Here is a 21,796-nt window from a genome sequence, read left to right as displayed (position 1 = left end):
TAACTACTGTTTCAATCATTACAACCATGTTTCTTTGTTATCACACGAATATTAATACAAAAGTACTTGTTGAATAAGAAATTAGCATTTACCTTGTGTTTAAATTTGTTGGAGTTCTTGTTTTCTTTCTTGTTTAAGTCGACAAAATAGTGCGTAATACGCTCCCTCGATTTGGCATCCATATCCCAGGATATCTTGAATGAATCACAGGTTATGTTGCTTATTTTTATGTTGTGGGGGACAGATAGCTCTTCCATTTCTGCAATGCCACTATCTTGGGATTTGTTTCCTGCAAAATGTAGGAATTGAAAATTATTAAATAACCATCCTTTTCATACAGACATTTAATTTAGAACCATAACGTAAATCAACAAAATGTAGGCAGCAGTACTATCCAACTAGCCAAGTTATAAACAATTTTACTGTCTAATAAAAGTATATCATGTTAACTGAATATTTATGAGTGTATTTCTGTCTTTGCGATTGGCTCTACAGCCAAAACTGAAGAGAATATAGACCAACACAAGGTGAAAATTTCTAACTTTGTTTGTTTTTCCCACCTCCTACTTTTCCATTGGCTGCTTTACTTTCTTTCAGTGACCCTTCCTGGGAAAAGGCAAAAATGAAAAAAGGGCAGAAGAAAGGCAAATCTTCTGGAAATCTAAGAGTACAGACGGAGGATATTTTAGCAAGATCCTTGTGCCTGACAGCCTAGAGAGCAGAAATATAGCTTCGTTCAAGGTGATTTAGAGCAAAGGGCTGCAGATCTCTCAAGCCCCATGAAGGAAAGACAGCGCACAGTACCACTCCCTAGCTTCTTAATTTACAGGAAAGATGGCATTCTGCTGTAGAGCTTAGCTGTCACCAGCATTCTACAGAGAAGAACGGATTTGCTTACAATATAATAATCTGCAACGACAATAATGAAGTCCAAAAGCCTTCCTTTATGCGGATGGACAGAAAAAATAGAACTCCTCAGTAATTATTTTCTAAGAAGAGAGTTCAAATTGCTAATTTTGTGAAGTAATTCTACAGATCGACCTCGAAACATGTATCTGCAATAAGCTTTAAAAACTTTAAATTAAGTGACGCAAAGAAAAGTAGTCTCCAAAGGCACCTCTTATCAACACGCACATTTGTACTGCTGCCACGGCTGAAGAATGAAATGGATGTCCCTCCCATAAGGGGTAGATCATTCTAAATGGAAGTATCACAGCACACAGCACTGCCTTATGACTGGGTGCCTACCACCTCCTTCCTCTAAACAGAGGCCTAAGTGACGGACCAGTATAAATTCCCTGGCCTTCAGAAACTTTATGTAGAAGTCTTACTACTCGTTTTATAATTATGCTATTATGTTACTTTATTTAAAAGTTTGAAAAGGCTACTTTTATTTTCAAAACTGTGTCTCGTCAAAAAATGTTTTCTTAGGCACTTGTCTGCCATTCCCTGACTCCCTGTGAAGAAATTCACACTTAAACTGGACTACGTAGTAAACAGCACAGATTTCATTTGTTTGGAGCACAACATGCACATTTCTTCGCTTGCACCGATGGAGCCGAATATCACCAAATTATAAATGAATCCAATAAGAAAAGTATGCACCACCAATATAAAACAATATCTATTAACATAAGAAACCCACATCTTAGGATCTCTAAATTCAGGAAAGTGCTCAAGACACATTTCTTCAAAGAACAAATGATCCGTCTCTAAAAGTGGCTTTGCGGCGCCTCCGCCCACCTTGTTCAGATCACTCTACAGGGCTTAATTTGTAATAAAATTAAGCACCAGTGCCCTATGGGTTTTCAGAAGCCCGCAGACGGAGCTGCCAACTGTCAGGGTTGATACATTCCAAAGCTGCATAATCTTGACTCCACCTCATGTCCACCTCCTGTCTTTTCATCCACCTCCATGCACTCTATGCCTCATTATTTTTCTCCTTTATGTTTTCTACCTTTGTCACTGTTTTTCAATTTTGACTTCCTTCTTCTTTCACATGTTTGTGTTTTCCCCTCGCTTGCTCTGGGTCAAAGTCTTGTGAGGAAATGTAAGTGCTAGTGCGCCCCACCTGCAAAAACCACCCCAAATTACCCACCGCTCGACACCTATTTGTGTGCCAAGATTACATTAGACAATCTCGTTTGGGATGCTTGCCATTAGTGCAGCACTCCACTGCTATCAGGGGTGTAGCTTGATCAATAATGATTGGGAGGATGTGAGCTCAGATTTCTCACGCTGGGATATCTCATTAAAACACATTATATGAGAAGCAGGACATGAGGGGCCCTTTAGGAGCAGTGGAAAGAGAGTAGAGGGACGATTGTTAGGGGCACCTAAAAGAAAACATTTTTCAAACGAATCCACATTTTGAAGGGCTTTCAAAACAGAGACAAGTGTGTGTGTGTGTGTGTGAGATTTTGTCAGTCTAGGCATATAAAAATCCCAGATGAAATCCGCCAGACACTTCACATACCCGACTAAAAGCACTTGTACACAACTTTTTACTACAGAATAAACGTTTTAGGGGGCAGGTGTAACACCCCAAACCTCCCCTCCCCGAAGCTACGCCCCTTACTGCTATATGGCTAATTTCTCATTCTATAAATATTACACACATACATACACCTTTAACAGAAAGTGTACTGCTTTTGATAGCATGCTAGGTAAATATCAAATAGAAAAACAGGTTTTGACAAAGCTAGTAAATCTGACTTGGAGAAAATTGGTGAAGTGATAATTCTTTTAGGAGCTAGGCAGTGACGTTTTGTTACTGTTTTCGTAACAAACATTTGAAGTAGGAGATCTAAAATTTGAAAAGAAAAATGAATGGGAATTATTCAGTGAGCATCTGCATTTTAGTAACTGAGAACATAGTACGGGATTTTAAACTATGGCATAGTCATTTCTGTGCAGTGAGCTTTTGTTGTAAATTTTCTGCGTCTTTTAAATTTCTGGATATGGCAGTAAATTCAGAGCCCAGTGAGAAAGAATTGGCCCCAAAATGTGTCCTTTGAAGATTAAACGTATTCCTCATACCCCACAACATATATTTGTTTGGTTGAAACCCATTAAATAATCAATGACAAAAAAAACACAATAACAAATTTGAATGGAAGAGGAAAAATAAATGTTGAAGTGTACTTATACATTATCACTTATCCCAGGAAGTCCAATGGTAGAAATACTCTAGGAAATTACTAGGTTAGTTTAGACTCCGCAGATTCAAGTCATTTGATTATATAAAGACAAAGCACAATCCATGTAATTCCAGAAAACTGGTCACAAGTGCTACCACAGTTTAAGACTATCCGAATGAAGAAGTAATGCAATGGTGTTTCATCAAAGGCCTGGTCCATTTTCGCCTCAGGGCACACTACTGAGGGAAAAGGAACAGAAAGTGCCACAGAGCTCCATGCCCTTAAGACCACCCTTAGACTTCTCCTCCATTCCTCAAAATAGTCAGCGAACTCATCATGGTCTTTCAACACCTTAGTAACTTTTGCCAAAGGTAGCTTACATGTTTTCCAAGAGTTTAAATGATTTTATTAATATACTATATCGTATTATATTTATTTGCATGGGTAGGGGGACAGAACAGAAACAGTGTATAAAAGGACAAGTTAGAGCTATATAGCTTGAAAGGAAGAACATACATACACCATAGAAGCAAGACTTGAAGTCATGTGCAAATATGTTATTTATTGAGGACAGACAGCAATAGGAAGACAACATTTAAATCAGTTTCAAGTAGTTACAATAACAAAATCTATTCACAATTTTATGCAGGATGCACTCATTTGCATCTTTATCTTCTGATCGCATAATGCCATTTCAGGGTAGTTTTGAACTCAGAGGCAAGCTTGAATCTCAGGTGGCAGTGAGTTGCAGTGGTAGAGACCCAGAAGGTACTGAAAACAGAATCTACAGTTAGGTGTACTAAGCATGTTAACGGTTGCAAATGCTCCAGTTCAGCAATTGCAATTGTTCAAATGTTTTTTCTTATGTTCTCATCCCATTTTAGGAGTCATAAACGTTTTTCAGTCTCCTAAAATGGGATTCTGAATGGATGCCGATTCAGTATGTCAATGGGCCGTGTTGTAGGAGTCCCTTAAAAATACAGAAACAATTTTTAATATAACACTGTTTTACAATCAAAATCTGGTTGCACAGCATTGATAATTTACAGACACCTCAAAGAAGATGATAACCAGTTCGCTAATGATGCCTCTCTCTTTTTGTGAATGTAAAAAAAAAAGAAAAATTATTTGCAAACACTGCTTTGAAAAAAGAAAAAAAAAAATCTTTCTTACACTGTCCTGTTTACTTTGAGGAAAATAAGCCGCATTAAAAAAAAAGTAGTGTTTGCAATATTTACAAAGCAATCACAGTCATGGTGGTCTGCTGACTCAAGTAGACCACAGTCCCCAGTGATGGCATCCAATTGTACCGAGTCGCAATTTGTGACCTGCCTCATTAATATGTGTGAGGTAGGCCAAAGTCAGACCCCTTATGATTCTGATTTTTAAGAACTGACCTATTGGTATATAGGTGGCTCTTAGAAATCTTTAAATGGACACAAAAATACTGCCCCCTTGGAGTAAGTGTGACTAGATAGATGTGACCTTGGGTCTAACCTTTTATGGGGTGAAATTAGATACCCTTTGGGGCATTAATATAATGCTCGTATGACAGGCAGGTAAGTCTGTGTAATTTTATGTTGTTCATCTGGTCTTGTGTTAATCGGTTGAAGCTGACAAAATAAAGAAATTCTGGCAAATGGTCCAACTTCATATTCTGAACTCCAAATATGTCAAGATATTGGTGTAAAAGAGATCAACCAGCTCTGTTTTATGATGACCTAGTAAGATTGTCAGATTGACGAGCCAATTTCGACTGATCCTGACCTCTTGGCTTCTATCAATGTGGTAAATATAAGAAACGGTATTTAATGCACCAGATTGTGGTTCAATCCCTAGAATAATATGGACTTTAAAACCCCAGTAAAAGGCTCACCAGATAACACCTCCCTGTGATCCGATTGTTCAAACTGGTCAGATCCCTAAATCATGGATCCAGCTTAGGTTAAACAATTAATAATTACACAGATAAAGGAGGCAATAAATCTTCTGAATTTTATCAGCTTTCATCTTTTTTCTATTTGATTCATAGCATTTTCAAATGTTATACCCAACAAATCCTTAGGTGTTTAGAAGCTAGGTAATAACGACAGATTTAATGCTACTTGAAGATGCAGGGTTTCAAGATGGCAATAGCACTGTGGCCAAAGTTATATTTTTATGTTTTTTAGCACAAACAGTGCATTTGCTCAGTAGGTTGTCTGCATAGTTGCTTAGTGGATGTGCACGCTGTCTTTAACAGTGTGGACAGAGCGACACTGGGAAAACATTCTATCCCTAGGGACGCCAAGTGATCTACTCAAATTAGTGCTATTTTTACATTCCTGGAATCGGATGCATGTGGAGATTGATAGAGCTGCAAAGGAAATAAACAAACAAATGGCTCAAACAAACATTGCTCTTGGTGCCAATGTAAAAAATTTTGCAGATCTCTATGGGAACACAGTAGACGTTAAATATTTTCCCATGTTGTTTAACTGGTCGTTTTGTCTTGATGTTAGACTACTCTTAGGCTGGCCTGTATAGGCAACTGAATGCACTTCAGAAGTTATGTGTCATTCCAAGTTATGTGTTATTGCAGACAAAACTAAAGACCACATATTTGGTTGAATTCTCTAGGTTATGGAAGCAACAGAACTCAAACGTTTGGAGAATTATACATCTTTGGTCAGTTTATTGCCTTTCATATTCGGAAAATCTTGATACGTTTGAACATTGAGTATGTTATGCTAATTGTAGCTCTTCAATTAAAAGCCTAGCTTGAAAAAACAGTCACCATTTACAAGTAAGGAAGTGAGATCTTGGGCATGAAGAAATCTAATCAAGACTAATTGGAAAGCACATTTAAAAAAGCTTAGAAATCATGCAAAAGCACTCATTCATGCCAAATAAACAAGTGTCACATCTCTTTTTGATGTCTTTGTCCAGAGTGAAGTTATTAAAATCTCAGAAGAGGAATGTTTTGAACTCGAAAAAAGTTCCATTATTTCTTAGTTTGTCTTAAATGGCACCATTAGGAAACTATTATAAGAAGACAACTGATTCAATCCACGTTTGCTTTGGATTTGTAAGCCTATTGGGCTACTACTAGCCTCTTACAGAAAATTCGAGTGGTAAAATAGTCTTCCCTGTCAAGATTTTAATGACGGCTATCTCGGAAACTAAAACTTTTGTCTATATTTCATTATGTAAGGATATACCAGACCGAAGACTGTGAATTGAACTACTGCACTCAATAATTGGTTCCAGCTATTTGTGGTCAGTGTTAATAGAGGGCATACACGAGGTGAAACGTAGGAGTATGAGCATGCTGCCTGATGGGTGCTTATAGATTGGCAAATGAAAGAGATAAGTTTTGGCACCCGTGGGAACAGAGGTTGAAGCCATAAGCTATCTTGCTTCTGGTAGAGAATAGAGAAAATAAAGGGTGACGTCTTTGCAATTTCAGTCCAGATATTATTTAACATCATTTGTTAATTTGTCGATTGCTGACTCTAGATACAAGACCTTTCCTAATACCTTTGTTTCTTCACAATAATATCTGAATAATGCAAACTGCTTTAAAGCCCCTGTCAAAATTGAACTCATTCAATTTTGCAGGGGAATTGGGGCATTGTTCAATATTTTTAAATCTATTTTATTAAACAAAAAAGTGGGAGCCACGGTTTGCTTATTACAGAATAAATTTGGTGTAATGAAATCAACTTACTTAGTTATGGTTGTGGATTGTTATTGGCAGGATTTTGCTACCCTACCACCAGGTGGCATTCTCCTGCAGTTAGGCCCGGTTTACTACAGGAAACTCACTGCAGCCGCTACTCTACTTTTTACACCCGGGCCTGGATTTCACAATATCATGCAGATGCATTCAGGTCGATGTAGTTCTTTCCTTCCTTAAACCTTGGAGAGAACAGGTCAAGGAGTTACATCCCTGTTAGTCCTGCAGTTACACAATCCCAAACGATTCACAGATAAGTATTAAAATACATTTCTGACTTTACACTATTTAGGCTTCACTCCCCCTTTCTCAGTTTCCCTTTTCATGCCTTTTGGCTTCTGTAGTCGCTTGTTCTCAGAGTCTCAATGTGTCATTCACTCTGTAGGTGGAAGTGCGATTCCGAGAATTTGGCTAATGGCAAACCCCTGGCTCTCTGTTTTAATCATTGCACCTTCTTTGACCTAACAGAGTCTGAGAGGGAGATGTGTCTAGAATATGCTATAATGTCTATAGTGGTCTCATTAGTTTGCTTCAGTTTACATGATATTGTTTTTAAATGTGGGTGGCGCTGGACTTCTCACGAGAGGTTTCATTGGTTGACATTGGGCTCCAATAGGAGCATGTAGCAAGAATTTGTGTCTCCTTAATTGCAGGTGACACATCTAAATAAAGGCGGGTGTGACTTTTAACACATCTCAATCCATGTGAGCTTTCATCTAACTGTAGGGTTCTCAACTGAACAATATTTAGGGGACTGGTAATGTTTCATTTTATTAGCAACTCCCTTTCACATGAATAAAATCCTAAGGGCTTTGTTAGGAGGCACAGAGACCACAAACGATGTGGAAAATGGACTCCTATTTAAAACAAGCATTTGCAATGCAATAGGTCTCACAATTGCGAGATTTTGACCTATTGGCATTGTAAATGACAATGCCATTTATTTATGTGTTTAAAAAACCTGCAATAATAAAAGGCATTGTCATTTACAATACCAATAGGTCAAAGTTGCTAAAATGTGAGACCTATTGCAATGCAAATGCTTGTTGTTTACAAGCACCCCATGCTGCGCTTTCACGTTAAGAGGCCACGCCCCTTTCTTTATACAAGCTGTGTCTAAAGAAATGTCCAAGGCCGTTATTAAAGTGAAAGCGTGGTACGAGAAGCTTATTCCCAAAAAAGCATTTGTTCGTCAAGTTGACAACCAAATGTTTTCTTTTGTAAAAGCACCCAGTGAAAGCGCGCATGGCGCGCTAAATGTTGCAGGAAGGCATGCTGTGCCTGCAGTAAGAGAATCTCAGTAATGAAAATTGTACTTACAGATTAAAATAACATGTACTGTGTAACAATCGAAGTAAAAGGGCCAGTCCTCATGTGAGGTTACAAATGAAGACAAGGCAGTAGTAAGGAGGGACTAATAAGCCTATTTACGAATCAGAAGCCGCCATTTAAGAAAGACAATGGCACAAGCCAATGACAAATATAGGCGGAGAGTGGGCGGGAATTCATGGCCATACTCCAATACAGCACGGCTTGCAGTGCAACGCATGCGCTGCCCAGGCTCGACCTAAAACAACGAGATGTAAATAAAACACCTACAGGTGTAGAAACGATACTACTTTGAAACAAAATATATCGGAGAGTAGACACTCCAGCCTTATTTGAAGTCAGGCCTGCTGCAAGCAGGGTTGCCAGAATCATGACTCCACAATCCCAGAAGAGGACTGCCATCCAGCCATACGTCATCTCATTAGGAATGTGTTCCCGAACAGTTTCTTCTGGTGTGGCGGAAGAGCTTTCAGCAAGCCTGAATGCCAAACAGGCTGCAACTTTGTGGAGCCTGGCCAAGCTCGTTCTTGAATCGCAGAAACAAATCCACAAAGCAAGGTTTTGTTTCTAGGAAACAAAAACAAATGGGCAAAGGAAAAATCTGTGTTGCAAAGCAGTAGCCCATACTTGGCTACATTTTAGAAGAGGCTAGAGGAAGTTTTAAATAAAATAATCAGGAAAATGTATTTTCTCTACTGACTTCTATTCCTTGTTGAATTTCAGATGGGTGACAGACAAAATAAAGCCATGTTTTGCTTTAAAAATCGAGAGTCTCTATCCTGAATCGGTTCTACTGGCATGTATGTTTCAGCAATAGTTGGACATTTGCACATTGAGAAGAAGTTTACAAGTTTGAATAATACGCAGAAGAGGGGGCACATTAGTATAAGAAACAAATAATTATTTCACACAAACACTGAATATGAAATCTTCTACTATTGCTGCATGTTGACCCTATTCTGTATTTGAAAAGGCACGCGCTGCTTCTGTATTATCTTTAGCTATTCGTTGATTAAGGAAGCCTGCACTTATTGTCATCCAAGCTGGAGCTATGTTGCATGTTAATTAGGTAATGAAGGTTGGTGAACACCTTTCCCATAAACAAAAGCCAAAACAATTGCCACTATCAAGCAAGGAAACTGAAGCCCCAGGTGTAAAGCAGGGAGGTATGGTGAAAGCTGTAAATGGGAGGTATGAATGTAAAGACGCGCACAGGGTGCAAAGAAAGAGGGACAGATGCAAGAAGAGGCCCCAAGTGCAAGCTTCCATTTCATACACAGAACAGGTAATACACCGGCAGAAGCAGTGCATACTTGCCTTTTAGCCCAACACAGAACAGGTAACAACACACAGGCAGAAGCAGTGCATACTTACCTTTTAGCCCAACACAGAACAGGTAACAACACACAGGCAGAAGCAGTGCATTCTTGCCTTTTAGCCCAATCAAAGAGAGGTAACCACAAGGGCAACTGCATTAAAACTTGAATCATATACACAGATACGTTCCATGTGATCATCATTAGCAAGTACTGCTTGCAAAGGTAGTGGGTACAGATGAGACAGACAGCAGTGCATTTCTTTTCTCCCACACAAAAAGAACAGGTCTCATATAGCCATCAGCGGTGCAAGCTTCCATTGCAGCACATAAAACATGTAACACAAGGCTATGAGCAGTGGAAACATCTCCTAGGTAGAAAGGGTGCCACATACACTCCAGCAGATCAGGTTTCTTTAGCAAGCACAGAAGATTTACCGCTTAGGCACCAGTAGACAAGTTGTGCAAACAGAACAGTTTCTAAATAGGCAGCAGCAGTACAAGCTCCCCTCATATACAGAACATGCACCACAAGAGCAAAAGCTGTGCAAGCTACTCTCATAAACAAAAGTAAGTAAAGTGGAGTGGAATGGATGATTAGGCCCCAACCACACAGTTCATAGGGCAGAACCACATGCATAGCAGCCCCCATCAGTGGTGAGAGGAACTGCTCGTGTGGGGATAGAGGTCAGGTTTGCACACACAAGGCTTACAGCAGCGATGACAAGGAGTCGTATGGGCCCCCAATGGGAGTTGTAGTGGTCTAGGGAAGCACCAGGAAGGCCTCAATAGAGCGGCTGGCATGTAGCTCATAAGACTCACACGGCCATACTGGGAACCAAAAGAAGTCCTGGCAAAAATGCTTACGGTGAAGCATTTTTAAAGCAGGGTTTCCATTTCAAAAATGCCAGGTTGCTCCTCTTGATTGGCACTATGATCTAAGTAGGTACAGAATTGCATGTCAATGTCACTATGCCCCCGTTGGGTACATAATGATTTGCATAAGCAAAATGCCCCAGTTGGGAGCAGGGTCATGCAGGTTCCACACATTTAGCTACACATTCCATGGCAGTATAATAATCCCCCAGTTAGGTACACATTGCTTTAGTAATATTACAGAACGCTCCGGTTTCATAGGCAGGGCCATCTAGGCACCAAAATGCGCCGCAATGAACAGTGCAATAGGAAATGCCTAATATCTTCCCCAGTCAGCTAAAACAGTATATGGGGATATCATATTGTCCCAATATTAGGCCAGAGAAAATCTCCCTGCAGGACTCGGCAGACCAGGTCTGTGCCTTGAATACCCCATAGCAAGCAACAATGATGTCTAACCCTACCTCAATACACAGGGCGATCATGCTTCTACACAAGTGCCTTTCTGTGATATAGAGTAGTCAGAGGAGCCAACTAAATGCACCATTGCTTTTAGGAGTGTGACTGCTATTATAGATATGTCCCTCGTCATCATCCTAATCATTACAAAATGAGGTGATGTCACCTCACAAGAGGAACAAAGCAGGTGGATCATTGAATGTCAGCCCCACCCATCCAACCTGGGTGTCATAAAGGCGGCTGGCACTCCTGGCTCCTCCTGTTTTGTTTTCCCGGATGATGGGACGGGAATGTGGGAGGTCCCTGTCTGGGTCTGACCATGCTGAGGCTGTGCTTACTGCCCTTGCTTTGCCTCAGGGGTGCACGTCTCTGTCGCAAGAGCATGGTATTCTCGAAGAGGGGATTGATTGCTGTCCTCCTCTTAGATGGTGGTTCCATGTCCCTCCTTAGGTGTAAGCCAGGGGATCTTGGCCACTACCTTGCCTTCCTTCATGCTGTGGTGGAGTGGAGGTAGCTTTCTGCTGGCTGCTGAAGTTCACTGTGTATTCTAGTAGCAGGTACTAAGAAGCAAAATCGTCCCCAAATTATTACTGAAGGGGGAAAACTGGGAGTTGTCGATTCTTTTAACTATCTAGGGATTATGTTTTACCCCCAAGCTAATTGGCAAAAGATGATTGCTAATAGAGGGTCCCAGATGGAAAAGAATATTGGGGCACTAACTAAATTTATTTTAAAAAATGACTCAAAACCAATAGATGTAATAAAAACAGTGTATCAGGCTAAGGCTGTCTCTGCTGCCACCTACGGTGCAGCTGTTTGGGGAATGAGAGATTGTTCAAAATTACAAACAATTGAAGATAATTCTTGTAAAAGGGTCCTTTCTTTACCAAAGTCATGTGCCAACTATAAGTGTCACGTGGAATTAAGACCACCCCACATTACTGACAAAATTGCAGTGGCGCCGATTCTAATGTGGCACTCAGTATGGAGAAAGGAGACCCTGGCCTTAACAAGAGACATTATAAAGGATGTTCTGAAACTAGATGGGGTAGGTAACATTAAATGGTTAACTTATGTTGAAACCACATTGAAAGCAGTTGGGCTACATCATCTTTTTTTGGATCCTACTACTTGTTGTTCTCTTTAAAAATTACTTAAAAGCGCAATTGCTTTCTAACAGGCAGATAAGAAGAGAGACAAAAAATATGAATCTGCCGACAGTAAGAAAATACTTGGCTTCTCCGAGTATAACGCAAATGGACTTAAATACAACATACCTATCCTTCGTCACTAATTTACAGCACAGGTACATCTTGGTGAGATTTTGTTTAAATTATATTCCTCTTATGTTGGGTTTTCCGCGTAACGTTTAGGTTGCTTCTGACCTTCCATTTTGTCCCTGTTATCAGCGATCTGTACAGAATGATATACACTTTTTGTTCTTCTGTAAATTTCATTGTGATGAAAGGAAACGATTTATTATTCCCAATATGCATAAAATTAACTTCAAACAGTGTCGCGTAGCCCTTTATTACCCGCAATTATTACCTGACCCCTTCACTTGTTCTTCTTTAGCGTCCTTTTTGTTATCTGCTTTAAAAAAGAGACGAACAATCTCTTAAAATTATATCTTGAAACAATGAATTGATTTTATTGTACTGTGTAAATAATATGAACTTATATTTTAATGAAATAATGTTCTTATATATCTTCATATATTTTGATTTTACTGTAATGCTGTGTAATGTATTTTTTTTTTTTTTTTAAACTGTAGTATACTTTTTATGCCTTCATTGTGTTGGCGAAATAACGTTATTCTGACTGACTGGCACTGTTTTGCGTTTGCACATGAGTGGTGGAGCCGATGAGGTCTACGCATGCGTGCCCTTTAGTTTTTAGATGCCGGCGATCAGCGCTCCCTTTTGGAATATATTTTCAGAAGCATCTAACAGCTTGTTTTAGTATTTTATGCTACACCAGTTTTGTGTTTTTTTTTCCTGGCACAGGTCGACTTGGTCTCGACAAAAGAAGGCACATCTCTCCATTGTTTTCTTCCTTGTCAGGTTTTCCTCACAATTTTTCTTCTCCAAAATGCAAAAGGCTGTCACTGCAGGAGGAGAAAGAAAAAATTAGAAGGCATTTTATACAGACCTTGGCAGCTTTCAAAAAGAATGTTCGCCCGTGGTACAAAAGAAATCTGCAGAAACAGTGCCCGATACTGATGATTCAGCGTTCTCTGATGATGCTGCAGCCTCTGCAGATTTGAAAAGGAAATATATCATCAAGGAGATGATGGTGGACTTGGTGTCTTATATTAGGGGCAATATGAAGTTTCCTGCCTTGAAGAAGCCCGGGACACCAGATGAATCACTGCTGAAGCAATTCCTAAAACGTCCAGTTGTGGGGCTGATTATTGAAAAGTTGGTATTAGATGTTGATAACAGGAGTGTAAGGATCCTGATAAAATTAGCTTGCTGAGATTCATGGCCGAACTTTATCCTCAAAAAAATATGGACATGGTTTTGCCTAACATCAAACATGTGGATTCTGGTGCGGCAAGTCTTGTCACCGGTAAGTCCATGGCGGAGGAGAATATTTTGTGAGATCCTTCAGATAAGAAAGTTAACTTCACTTTGAAAAATGGCTTTTCTGGGACTCATGTAGTCTTAAGAGCTGGGATCTATGAAGCATACACGGCTCAAACTTTACTATCTGATTTTAAGAGTCTCTTTTTGGGCATCCAGGACCAATCAGATTGTCTTCTCCTTTTGGGGGAAAATCACCAATATGACTGCCAATTGAGGCAGAAGAGTGTACAGTTTTGTTATTAAGATAACAATTTATGTTGTCTGTTTGCATGCGTTGGCTCCAACGGCCTTTCTATCAATAGGTTATGCCAACCATCACCACTGGATCCAACCAACCAATTTTTTTGTTACTGTGTTGAGTTTCATGGGATATTAGCATGTGTCACTTAGGACGGATTTCCACCTTCTCTATTTCAATCGCATTAACCCTTCTATACCAAATATTGAGGGAGAGTGAATTACGTACACTTATACATGATTAAGTAATCTCTAACTTGGTTGCTAAACACACACAAATTGTGTTGGTCTTTTCCTACACCCAGCAGCACTGCATTAATTACCATTCCCGTCGAGTTGAAATGAATTCGGCAAATGTTTAATTCAAAATGCTTGAGTGGAATTCTGCACATGCTTGTAAAGGCATTCTTTTTATGTTTTACAGCATGAATTTACACACTAGGAAAAAGCGCTATTTAGTGATTTGTAGTGCCCACGAGTGGGGCGAGAGAGCTTTGAGAAACTTCTAGTTGGGAAACACATCAATGTGAATCAACAAAAGTTACCAATAGTCATATTGAATATGCTACTTACCAGTATGCATCTGTTCTTGGCATGTAGGGCTGCTGACATTCATATCTGTGCATAGATCGCCGCCTAGTGTTGGGTCCGGATGTTTGCACGTTGTTGTCCTGGAAGAGTCTTCGAAGTATCCTGGGATAGGTGACTCCTCCCCTGGACTACAGTGCGCATGGGCATCCTCTCCATCCTCAGATTGTTTTTCGCCATTGTGGCAGTGATGGAGTAGATACAGAAAGTGATGACCATGCTTGCAGTAATTCTGAGAGCTGCAGCTGCGACAGGCGCCGGGGAGGAGGGAGGGCGATATGAATGTCAGCAGCCCTACATGCCAAGAACAGATGCATACTGGTAAGTAGCATATTCAGTTCGAGGCATGTGGGCTGCTGAATTCATATCTGTGCATAGAATATATAGCAGTGCCCTCTATTGGCGGCGGCTACCCGTGCCAGCTGCAGCGGTCTGAAAAAGTGTTTTGAGAACAGCCTGTCCTACAGCTGCCTGCTGTTTTGACTGCACATCTACGCAATAGTGTTTTGTAAATGTGTGTGTAGTGGACCATGTGGCTGCTCTGCATATATCATGCAGGGGAATATTTCCTAGGAAGGCCATGGAAGCCCCCAACTTACGTGTTGAGTGGGCTCGTGGTGGAATAGTTAAGGTGCGTTTTGCTTTTTGATAACAGATTTGAATACACTTAACTATCCATCTGGCTATCCCTGCTTTGGAGATGGCGTTACCTTTGTGGTGTGGGGCAAAGGCAACGAACAGTTGTTTTGTCTTCCTGAAGGGTTTAGTCCTATCGATGTAGTACATGAGGGCCCTCTGTACATCTAGTGTATGTAGTGCCCTTTCTGCAACAGTTTGTGGGTTTTGGAAGAAAACTGGCAGTTCAATAGTCTGATTCATGTGGAACTGCGATATTACTTTGGGCATGAATTTGGGGTTGGTACGTAGTACGACCCTGTTGGTGTGAACCTGTATAAATGGCTCTTGAACGGTTAGTGCCTGGAGTTCACTAACTCTCCTTAGGGAAGTGATCGCTACCAGGAAGGCCACTTTCCAGGTAAGGAATTGAATCTCGCATGAGTGTAGAGGTTCAAAGGGTGGACCCATCAGGCGTGTGAGGACCAAGTTGAGGTTCCACATTGGAGCCGGTGGGTGGCTTGGTGGAATGACTCGTTTGAGTCCTTCCAAGAATGCTTTGATGGCAGGCACTCTGAATAGAGAGAGGTGCTGCCTGGTTTGCAGATAGGCTGAGATTGCGGTCAAATGGACACGTATAGAGGTGTACGCCAGATTGCATCGATATAGGTGTAAGAGATAACAGATGATGTTTTGGATGGATGCGTCCAGCGGGTTGATGTCATTATTACCGCAATAAATGACGAACCTTTTCCATTTGGCTGCATAGCAAGCTCTGGTAGTGGGTCTCCTGGCCTCCTTGATGATGTCCATACAGTCAGGTGGCAGGTTGAGATAGCCAAACTCTAGGACTTCAGGAGCCAGATCGCCAGATTCAGCTGTTGCGGATCTGGGTGCTGAACTTCTCCATGGTTCTGCGTCAAATGCGCGGGTTTGATCCGCAGCCTTTGATGCGGCACCACGGAAAGTTCGAGGAAGGTGGTGTACCATGGCTGGCGTGCCCACGTGGGAGCAACTAGGACGAGTGTCAGGGAGTGTTGTCGGAGTTTGCGGGCCACTAGCGGTATCAATGGCGCTGGGGGAAAAGCGTACGCAAATCTGCCGGACCAGTTCATCCATATCGCATTGCCCTGCGACTGCGGATGTGGGAATCTGGCGGCGAAGCTTTGGCATTTTGCGTTTTCGCTTGTCGCGAATAGGTCTATCTCCGGATGACCCCACTGCTGGAAGTACGGTTGGAGTACTGATGGGTGTAACTCCCACTCGTGCATCTGGTGGCTGTGTCTGCTGAGCAGATCCGCCATCTGGTTGTCCTTGCCAGGGAGGTGTTCCGCCATGAGGAACATGTTCCTTTGAATGGCCCACTTCCACATGCTCTGAGCCAGATGAGACAACTGTGGAGAGTGTGTTCCTCCCTGTTTCTGTATATAGTACATTGCGGTCATGTTGTCCGTCCGGATCAACACGACCTTGTTGCATAGATGTACTTTGAATGCCTTCATGGCCAGGAAGATTGCCATCAATTCCAGAAGGTTGATGTGCAACTTCTTTTGTTGTGTTGTCCATAGTCCTTGCACTGTGTAGTGGAGTACATGAGCTCCCCATCCCTGGAGAGACGCGTCCGCTGTCAGTACTATTTGTGGGACAGGCTCTTGGAATGGTCGGCCCTTGCAAAGGTTTTGTGGATTCCACCAATGCAGAGAGTTGTATGCCCGACCGCTCACCAACACTAGGTCCTTTAACTGTCCTTGAGCCTGATTCCACTGACGTGCTAGGCACTCCTGAAGTGGGCGCATATGTAATCTCGCGTGCGGGACTATGAAGATGCAGGAGGCCATCATGCCTATCAACTGCATAAACACTCGCGCTGGAAGTGAGTGATTGGGTTTGAACTTGGAGATCAGCAGTTGTATGCTGTTGATCCTCACTAAATTTGGCTGAGCTGTGGCCGCCAGAGTGTCTATAGTCGCACCTAGGTACTGTTGTACGTGTGCGGGCTGGAGATGGGACTTTGGATAATTTAGTGAGAATCCCAGACTGTGAAGAAGGTGAATGGTGCGGGACATGTGGCTTGCACATTGCTGGGCTGACTTCGCTTGAACGAGCCAGTCGTCTAGGTAGGGGTAGACGTGTATATGCTGCCTCCGTAGATGTGCTGCCACCGTAGCTAGGCACTTCGTGAAAACCCTGGGCGCTGTTGTCACGCCGAAGGGAAGGACTTTGAACTGATAGTGCTGCCCCTGAACAGTGAACCTGAGGTATTTTTTGTGTGAGGGGTGGATGGGTATGTGAAAGTACGCATCCTTGAGGTCCAGTGTGGCTAGGAAGTCTCCCTGCTTGAGAAGCGGAAGGACTTGCTGTAGAGTGAGCATGTGAAAGTGCTCTGAAAGAATGTACTGGTTCAGGGGTCTCAGGTCTAATATAGGTCTGAGCGACCCGTCCTTTTTTGGAATTAAGAAGTAGAGGGAGTACACTCCCGCACCCTGCTCGTGGATGGGTACGACCTCTATAGCGCCTTTTAGAAGCATACTTTGCACTTCTTGCTGTAAGAGCGTTAAGTGCTCTGAGGACATAGGACGGCTTCTTGGTGGTATTGTGGGTGGAGTGGAGGTTAACTCCAGACAGTAACCGAATTTTACAATATCTTTGACCCACCTGTCCGTGGTGATGGAATTCCACGTGGACAGGAACCTTTGTAGCCTTCCCCCGACAGGTGTTATGTGGTCGGGAGGAAGGGAGAGGGCGTCACTGCTTGTTCTTGGGGGAGGACCTGGTGTTGCCGTAGCCGCGTCCTCTGCCCTTTGTGCTGGAGCCACGATAGCCACCTCGGGTGTTTTTATCATAGGTGGTCTGTGTATTGCCTTTGTTATATGTTTGTTGTGACCCCTGTCCTCTACCTGCTCCCTTGTTTCCGGGGCGACGAAAGGAGCCGCTCCGAAAGGACTGAGTTTGTAGGGCGCCCATGGACTTTGCAGTGTCCGTGTCCTTTTTTATCTTTTCGAGGGTGGTGTCAACCTCTGGCCCGAATAAATAGTCGGGGTTGACAGGCTGGTTCAGTATATTGTTTTGTACCTCAGGCTTGAATCCTGAGATCCGTAGCCAGGCATGTCGTCGCAGCATGACGCTTGTGTTTATGGCTCTGGCAGCCGTGTCTGCAGCGTCTAGTGCGCATTTGATGGAAGCGTTCGTTAGTAGCTGTCCTTCTCTGATGAGCATTTCTGCGCCTTCCTTGAACTGGTCAGGGAGATGTTGGAATATTTGCTCCAGTGTGTCATAGTGCGCTCTATCATAGCGAGCAAGGAGCGCTTGAGTGTTGGCTATGCGCCATATGTTGGCAGCTTGGGCGGCAACTCGCTTGCCAGACGTTTCTAACCCCTTGGACTCTTTGTCCGGGGGAGGAGCGTCACCTGTCGTTTGCGAGTGTGCCCTCTTGCGTGCATTCGCTACGACGATGGAGTCGAGTGGTAATTGTCCTCTGATGTAAGTAGGATCCCCAGGTGCTGATCTGTATTTTTTATCAATCCTGGGGTTTATCACTCGTGCCCTGGTGGGTTCTTTGAAAATGTCCTTGGCTGGTTTGAGGACCCCTTCAACATTGGCAGAGTCTTTACATGTCTTTCTGAGGATGCAAAGGTGTCCATTAGAAAGTCATCTTCGATGGTATCAGAGTGAAGCTGTACCCCATGGTTATTTGCAGCACGTTCAATAAGAGCGTTGAACGCCGCAGTATCCTCCGTAGGAGATGTTTTTGCCCCATAGAGTTGTTGGTCCTGTGCATCGAGAGGTGCACTGGGGTCTGCAGGGTCGCCCCAAGTTTGATCAGGGTCCTGCTGGTCATCCGGGTCCGTGTCTACATGGTAGGGGACTTGGTCATCCATGTAGTCCTCCAATGCATCCGTATCGGAGCGCGTGGGGGAGAACCGGTGTGGATCCTGGTAGGATGAATGGAAGGGCTCATAAAGGAGAGGTTCCGATTCTGCAGGCAACTTCCTTTTTAGTGGGATCCTAAAAGGGTCCAACGGCGGCTCCGAAGTTATCCTTCGGTCATGGAGAATCATCCTGCCAGTGTCGGCGTCGATGATACGTGCCGGAGACGTCTCAGCAGGTGTGACCGTAGGTTGGGCGACCCGTGTCCTGAGTTGGAACATTTTTGGGATTGTCGACGGAGGCAAGCCGAATGTAATGTTGGCCGGCACCGAAGAGGCCGCTGGAGCTCCGATCGAACCGGAACCCGAGGTGTCCTGGAGGACCGCTGCGGTTTTGCTGCCTTGCGTCGCACCAGGTCGTACTTGGGGCGTCTTCGAGGCCTTGGCACCGGCCAGGCTGGTAGAGGCCGTGGATTTTTTCGGCGCCGGCGGTTCATCGAGTCGAGGTGCAGAGATCACCGTCGAAGTCTTCGATACCTGAGGCTTAGGTGTCGTCGAGGGAGCGATGCGAGACACAGCAGGCGGTACGGCCCTTGGTGTCGTTGGTGCCGGTAGCCGAGCAGGTTTGTCGGTGCCGATGCCTTTTTTCCGTTTGTCGACTCCAACGTCGCCCGCTTCAAGTTCGGCACCGAAGTCCCTCTTGGTGCGGTCGGTGCCGACGCGGTGCGCTGGCGTCGAAGGCCTCGATCCGACCAGCGCCACTTTCAGTTTCGGTTTCGGTGGAACCGGAGCAGCTTTCGGTTTCGTTTTTGTGGTAGGGAAACCAGCCTGTTTATGTAGTAATGGCTGCCGCTGAACGTCCGAGGCCGGGCCCGAGGGCGGGGCCGAAGAACTGCGGGATGGGTCTCGGGTAAGGCCCGAAGGCGATCCCTCGACCGGAGCCATAGGCTGTGGCACTGGTGATTCAACGGGTTGAACAGGTAGGCCTTGTTCATCATTGGAGCTACTCTCTTCGGCCCCTAAGGCCTCCTCGTCGTCTCCTACCTCGGTGTCGTCTTCACCTCTGTGGAGGAGTGACTCGTCTACCTCGTCCGATCCGGGTTCGTGTTCGGAAACGGGACTGGAGGGCAAGACTTCTAATTCCTCGACGTCTTCGGCCTCGTCGAAGATGTCTGTTGGGGCCGGTGCCGCGTGCTGCGCCTCGAGTCTCGCCGCTCGTCGATTCCGCAGTGTCTTCTTGGAACGGAACCGGGCACAGGCCATGCATGTCGATTCGTCGTGGTCCGGCGAAAGGCATTTGTTGCACACCGGATGGACGTCGATGTGTGGGTACTTCGCATTGCATACCGGACACCTTTTGAATGGCGTCCTCGATTCCATCGTCGGAGTGGTCGATGGACAGGTAAATGCGAAAAAAGTCGGTGCTGAAAGTTAGTAAACTAACAGGATTGTATCGAAACCCGATCGATAAACAGTACCGACGCAAACTAAAGGCCTTTTGGCCTCGAAAAAATATTTTCCTAACTTGAGCTAAGATAGCACATCCGAACCCAATGGCGGAAAAAAACAATCTGAGGATGGAGAGGATGCCCATGCGCACTGTAGTCCAGGGGAGGAGTCACCTATCCCAGGATACTTCGAAGACTCTTCCAGGACAACAACGTGCAAACATCCGGACCCAACACTAGGCGGCGATCTATGCACAGATATGAATTCAGCAGCCCACATGCCTCGAACGTACTTATTTATGATTCTTAATGTATTTTTTATCTGTTCCCGTGTTATTGCCACCTGCAGGTGCCAATGCTGGATTAAAATAAGCCAGGTATGAGAGCTATATGCCTCATTTATTTGCATGGGATGTATGCACTAGTTAGGCATGGAGTTCCAAAGCCCTGAAGACCGTTGACCTGTATAGGCTGAGAAACCGGTCGAAACATGTTGGCAATTAAAAGTGGATAGGTAGATCATTGTCCTTCACCATTTAACCACTTACACCATTCTTTACCATACCAAGGGTGCCCATGAATAAAAGTAAACCTTTTGGGTATATCCTTAGGTATTTTTCCTCATTTTTCCCCTGGACCCCTGCTGTTGTACTGGAAAAGAATATTTAGGAACTCCATTTAAGTTCAAGACCACCAGAGTGGTATTGTTCTACTCTGGTGTGGGGTGCAGCTGAAGATGAAGCATGCCACGATAAGTTGTGGGGGAAGCGGCGTCTCAAATATCTTCTTTGATCCCTTTAGGTGACTTTTTCAGTCAATTGCAACATAGGTTATTCGCTATTCAAGCACCAGTTGTGATGCATATCTTGAGTTGGGAGGATGTGCTTGGGTGCCTACCCTCTTTCTCTCTGTGTGTGATTGTGTAAAGAGGAGCTTCTATAGCTGCTAGAAGAAATTTGTACCTGAAGGCCTGAAACAATAACACAGCTCAGAGGTCAACCGCGCTCAAGATGCCATTTGAGGGGTCCAGATCGTTTGGGACTGTACTTGAGTATAAGCTCCACTGTATCTTAAGCTCCACTGTATCTTTAAAGAGAGGAAACATTCTTCATTCATTCAATGTTAATCTTCTGGAGGTTCCAGTTCTTCTAAATCAAAAAGCTCCTTTCATCAGTCTTTCTAAAGATAGCAGAGCCAAGACCAACATTCAAGGTTTCATTGGAAGTTCGCTTTCAAGAAGCAAAAACAAGAAGCAAACTCTAAGAACCAACAAACCGGACCATGCCGGGAAGACAGAGTCTCTGTTAGAGGTTGGATTCAGCACTTTTTCTCAATGGCGAGAAGCAAAATGTGGTTTCCAAGGGGTACCGGTTCGAATTCTCATGGATTCCCACACTATCAGGGATCATCCGTTCTCCTCTGCCTTGACATCTTTCAAAGAGAAGAGCATTACTGAAGGGAAGTTTTACCTCTTCAGAAGAAGGGAACTATTGTTTTAGTTCCAAACAGAAAAGAGGCTATGGATTGTATTCCATTGTGGTTCTGGTCCGAAAGCTTTAGGGGAGTATGGTCTGGTGACACTTTAAATCTGTAACATCAAATTCAACATTGAAACAT

General features: G+C 43.5%; 1 protein-coding gene across 3 annotated transcripts in view; it reads right to left on the bottom strand.

The window, feature by feature from the left end:
- PHYHIPL (phytanoyl-CoA 2-hydroxylase interacting protein like) overlaps positions 1-21,796 on the bottom strand; it is a 427,793-nt gene that overhangs the window by 303,101 nt on the left and 102,896 nt on the right. For all 3 annotated transcript variants that reach the window (XM_085604812.1, XM_085604804.1, XM_085604821.1), the window contains exon 2: positions 93-289. In XM_085604812.1, coding sequence (XP_085460938.1) covers positions 93-257 — 165 coding nt within the window. In that variant the 5' untranslated portion in view covers positions 258-289. The remainder of the gene's footprint in view (positions 1-92; positions 290-21,796) is intronic.

Source organism: Triturus cristatus, chromosome 1_2, assembly GCF_964204655.1.
Source record: "Triturus cristatus chromosome 1_2, aTriCri1.1, whole genome shotgun sequence".
NCBI classification, from domain to species: domain Eukaryota; kingdom Metazoa; phylum Chordata; class Amphibia; order Caudata; family Salamandridae; genus Triturus; species Triturus cristatus.
The sequence above is the reverse complement of the archived record's forward strand: the minus strand, read 5'-3'. Positions and strand labels throughout refer to the sequence as shown.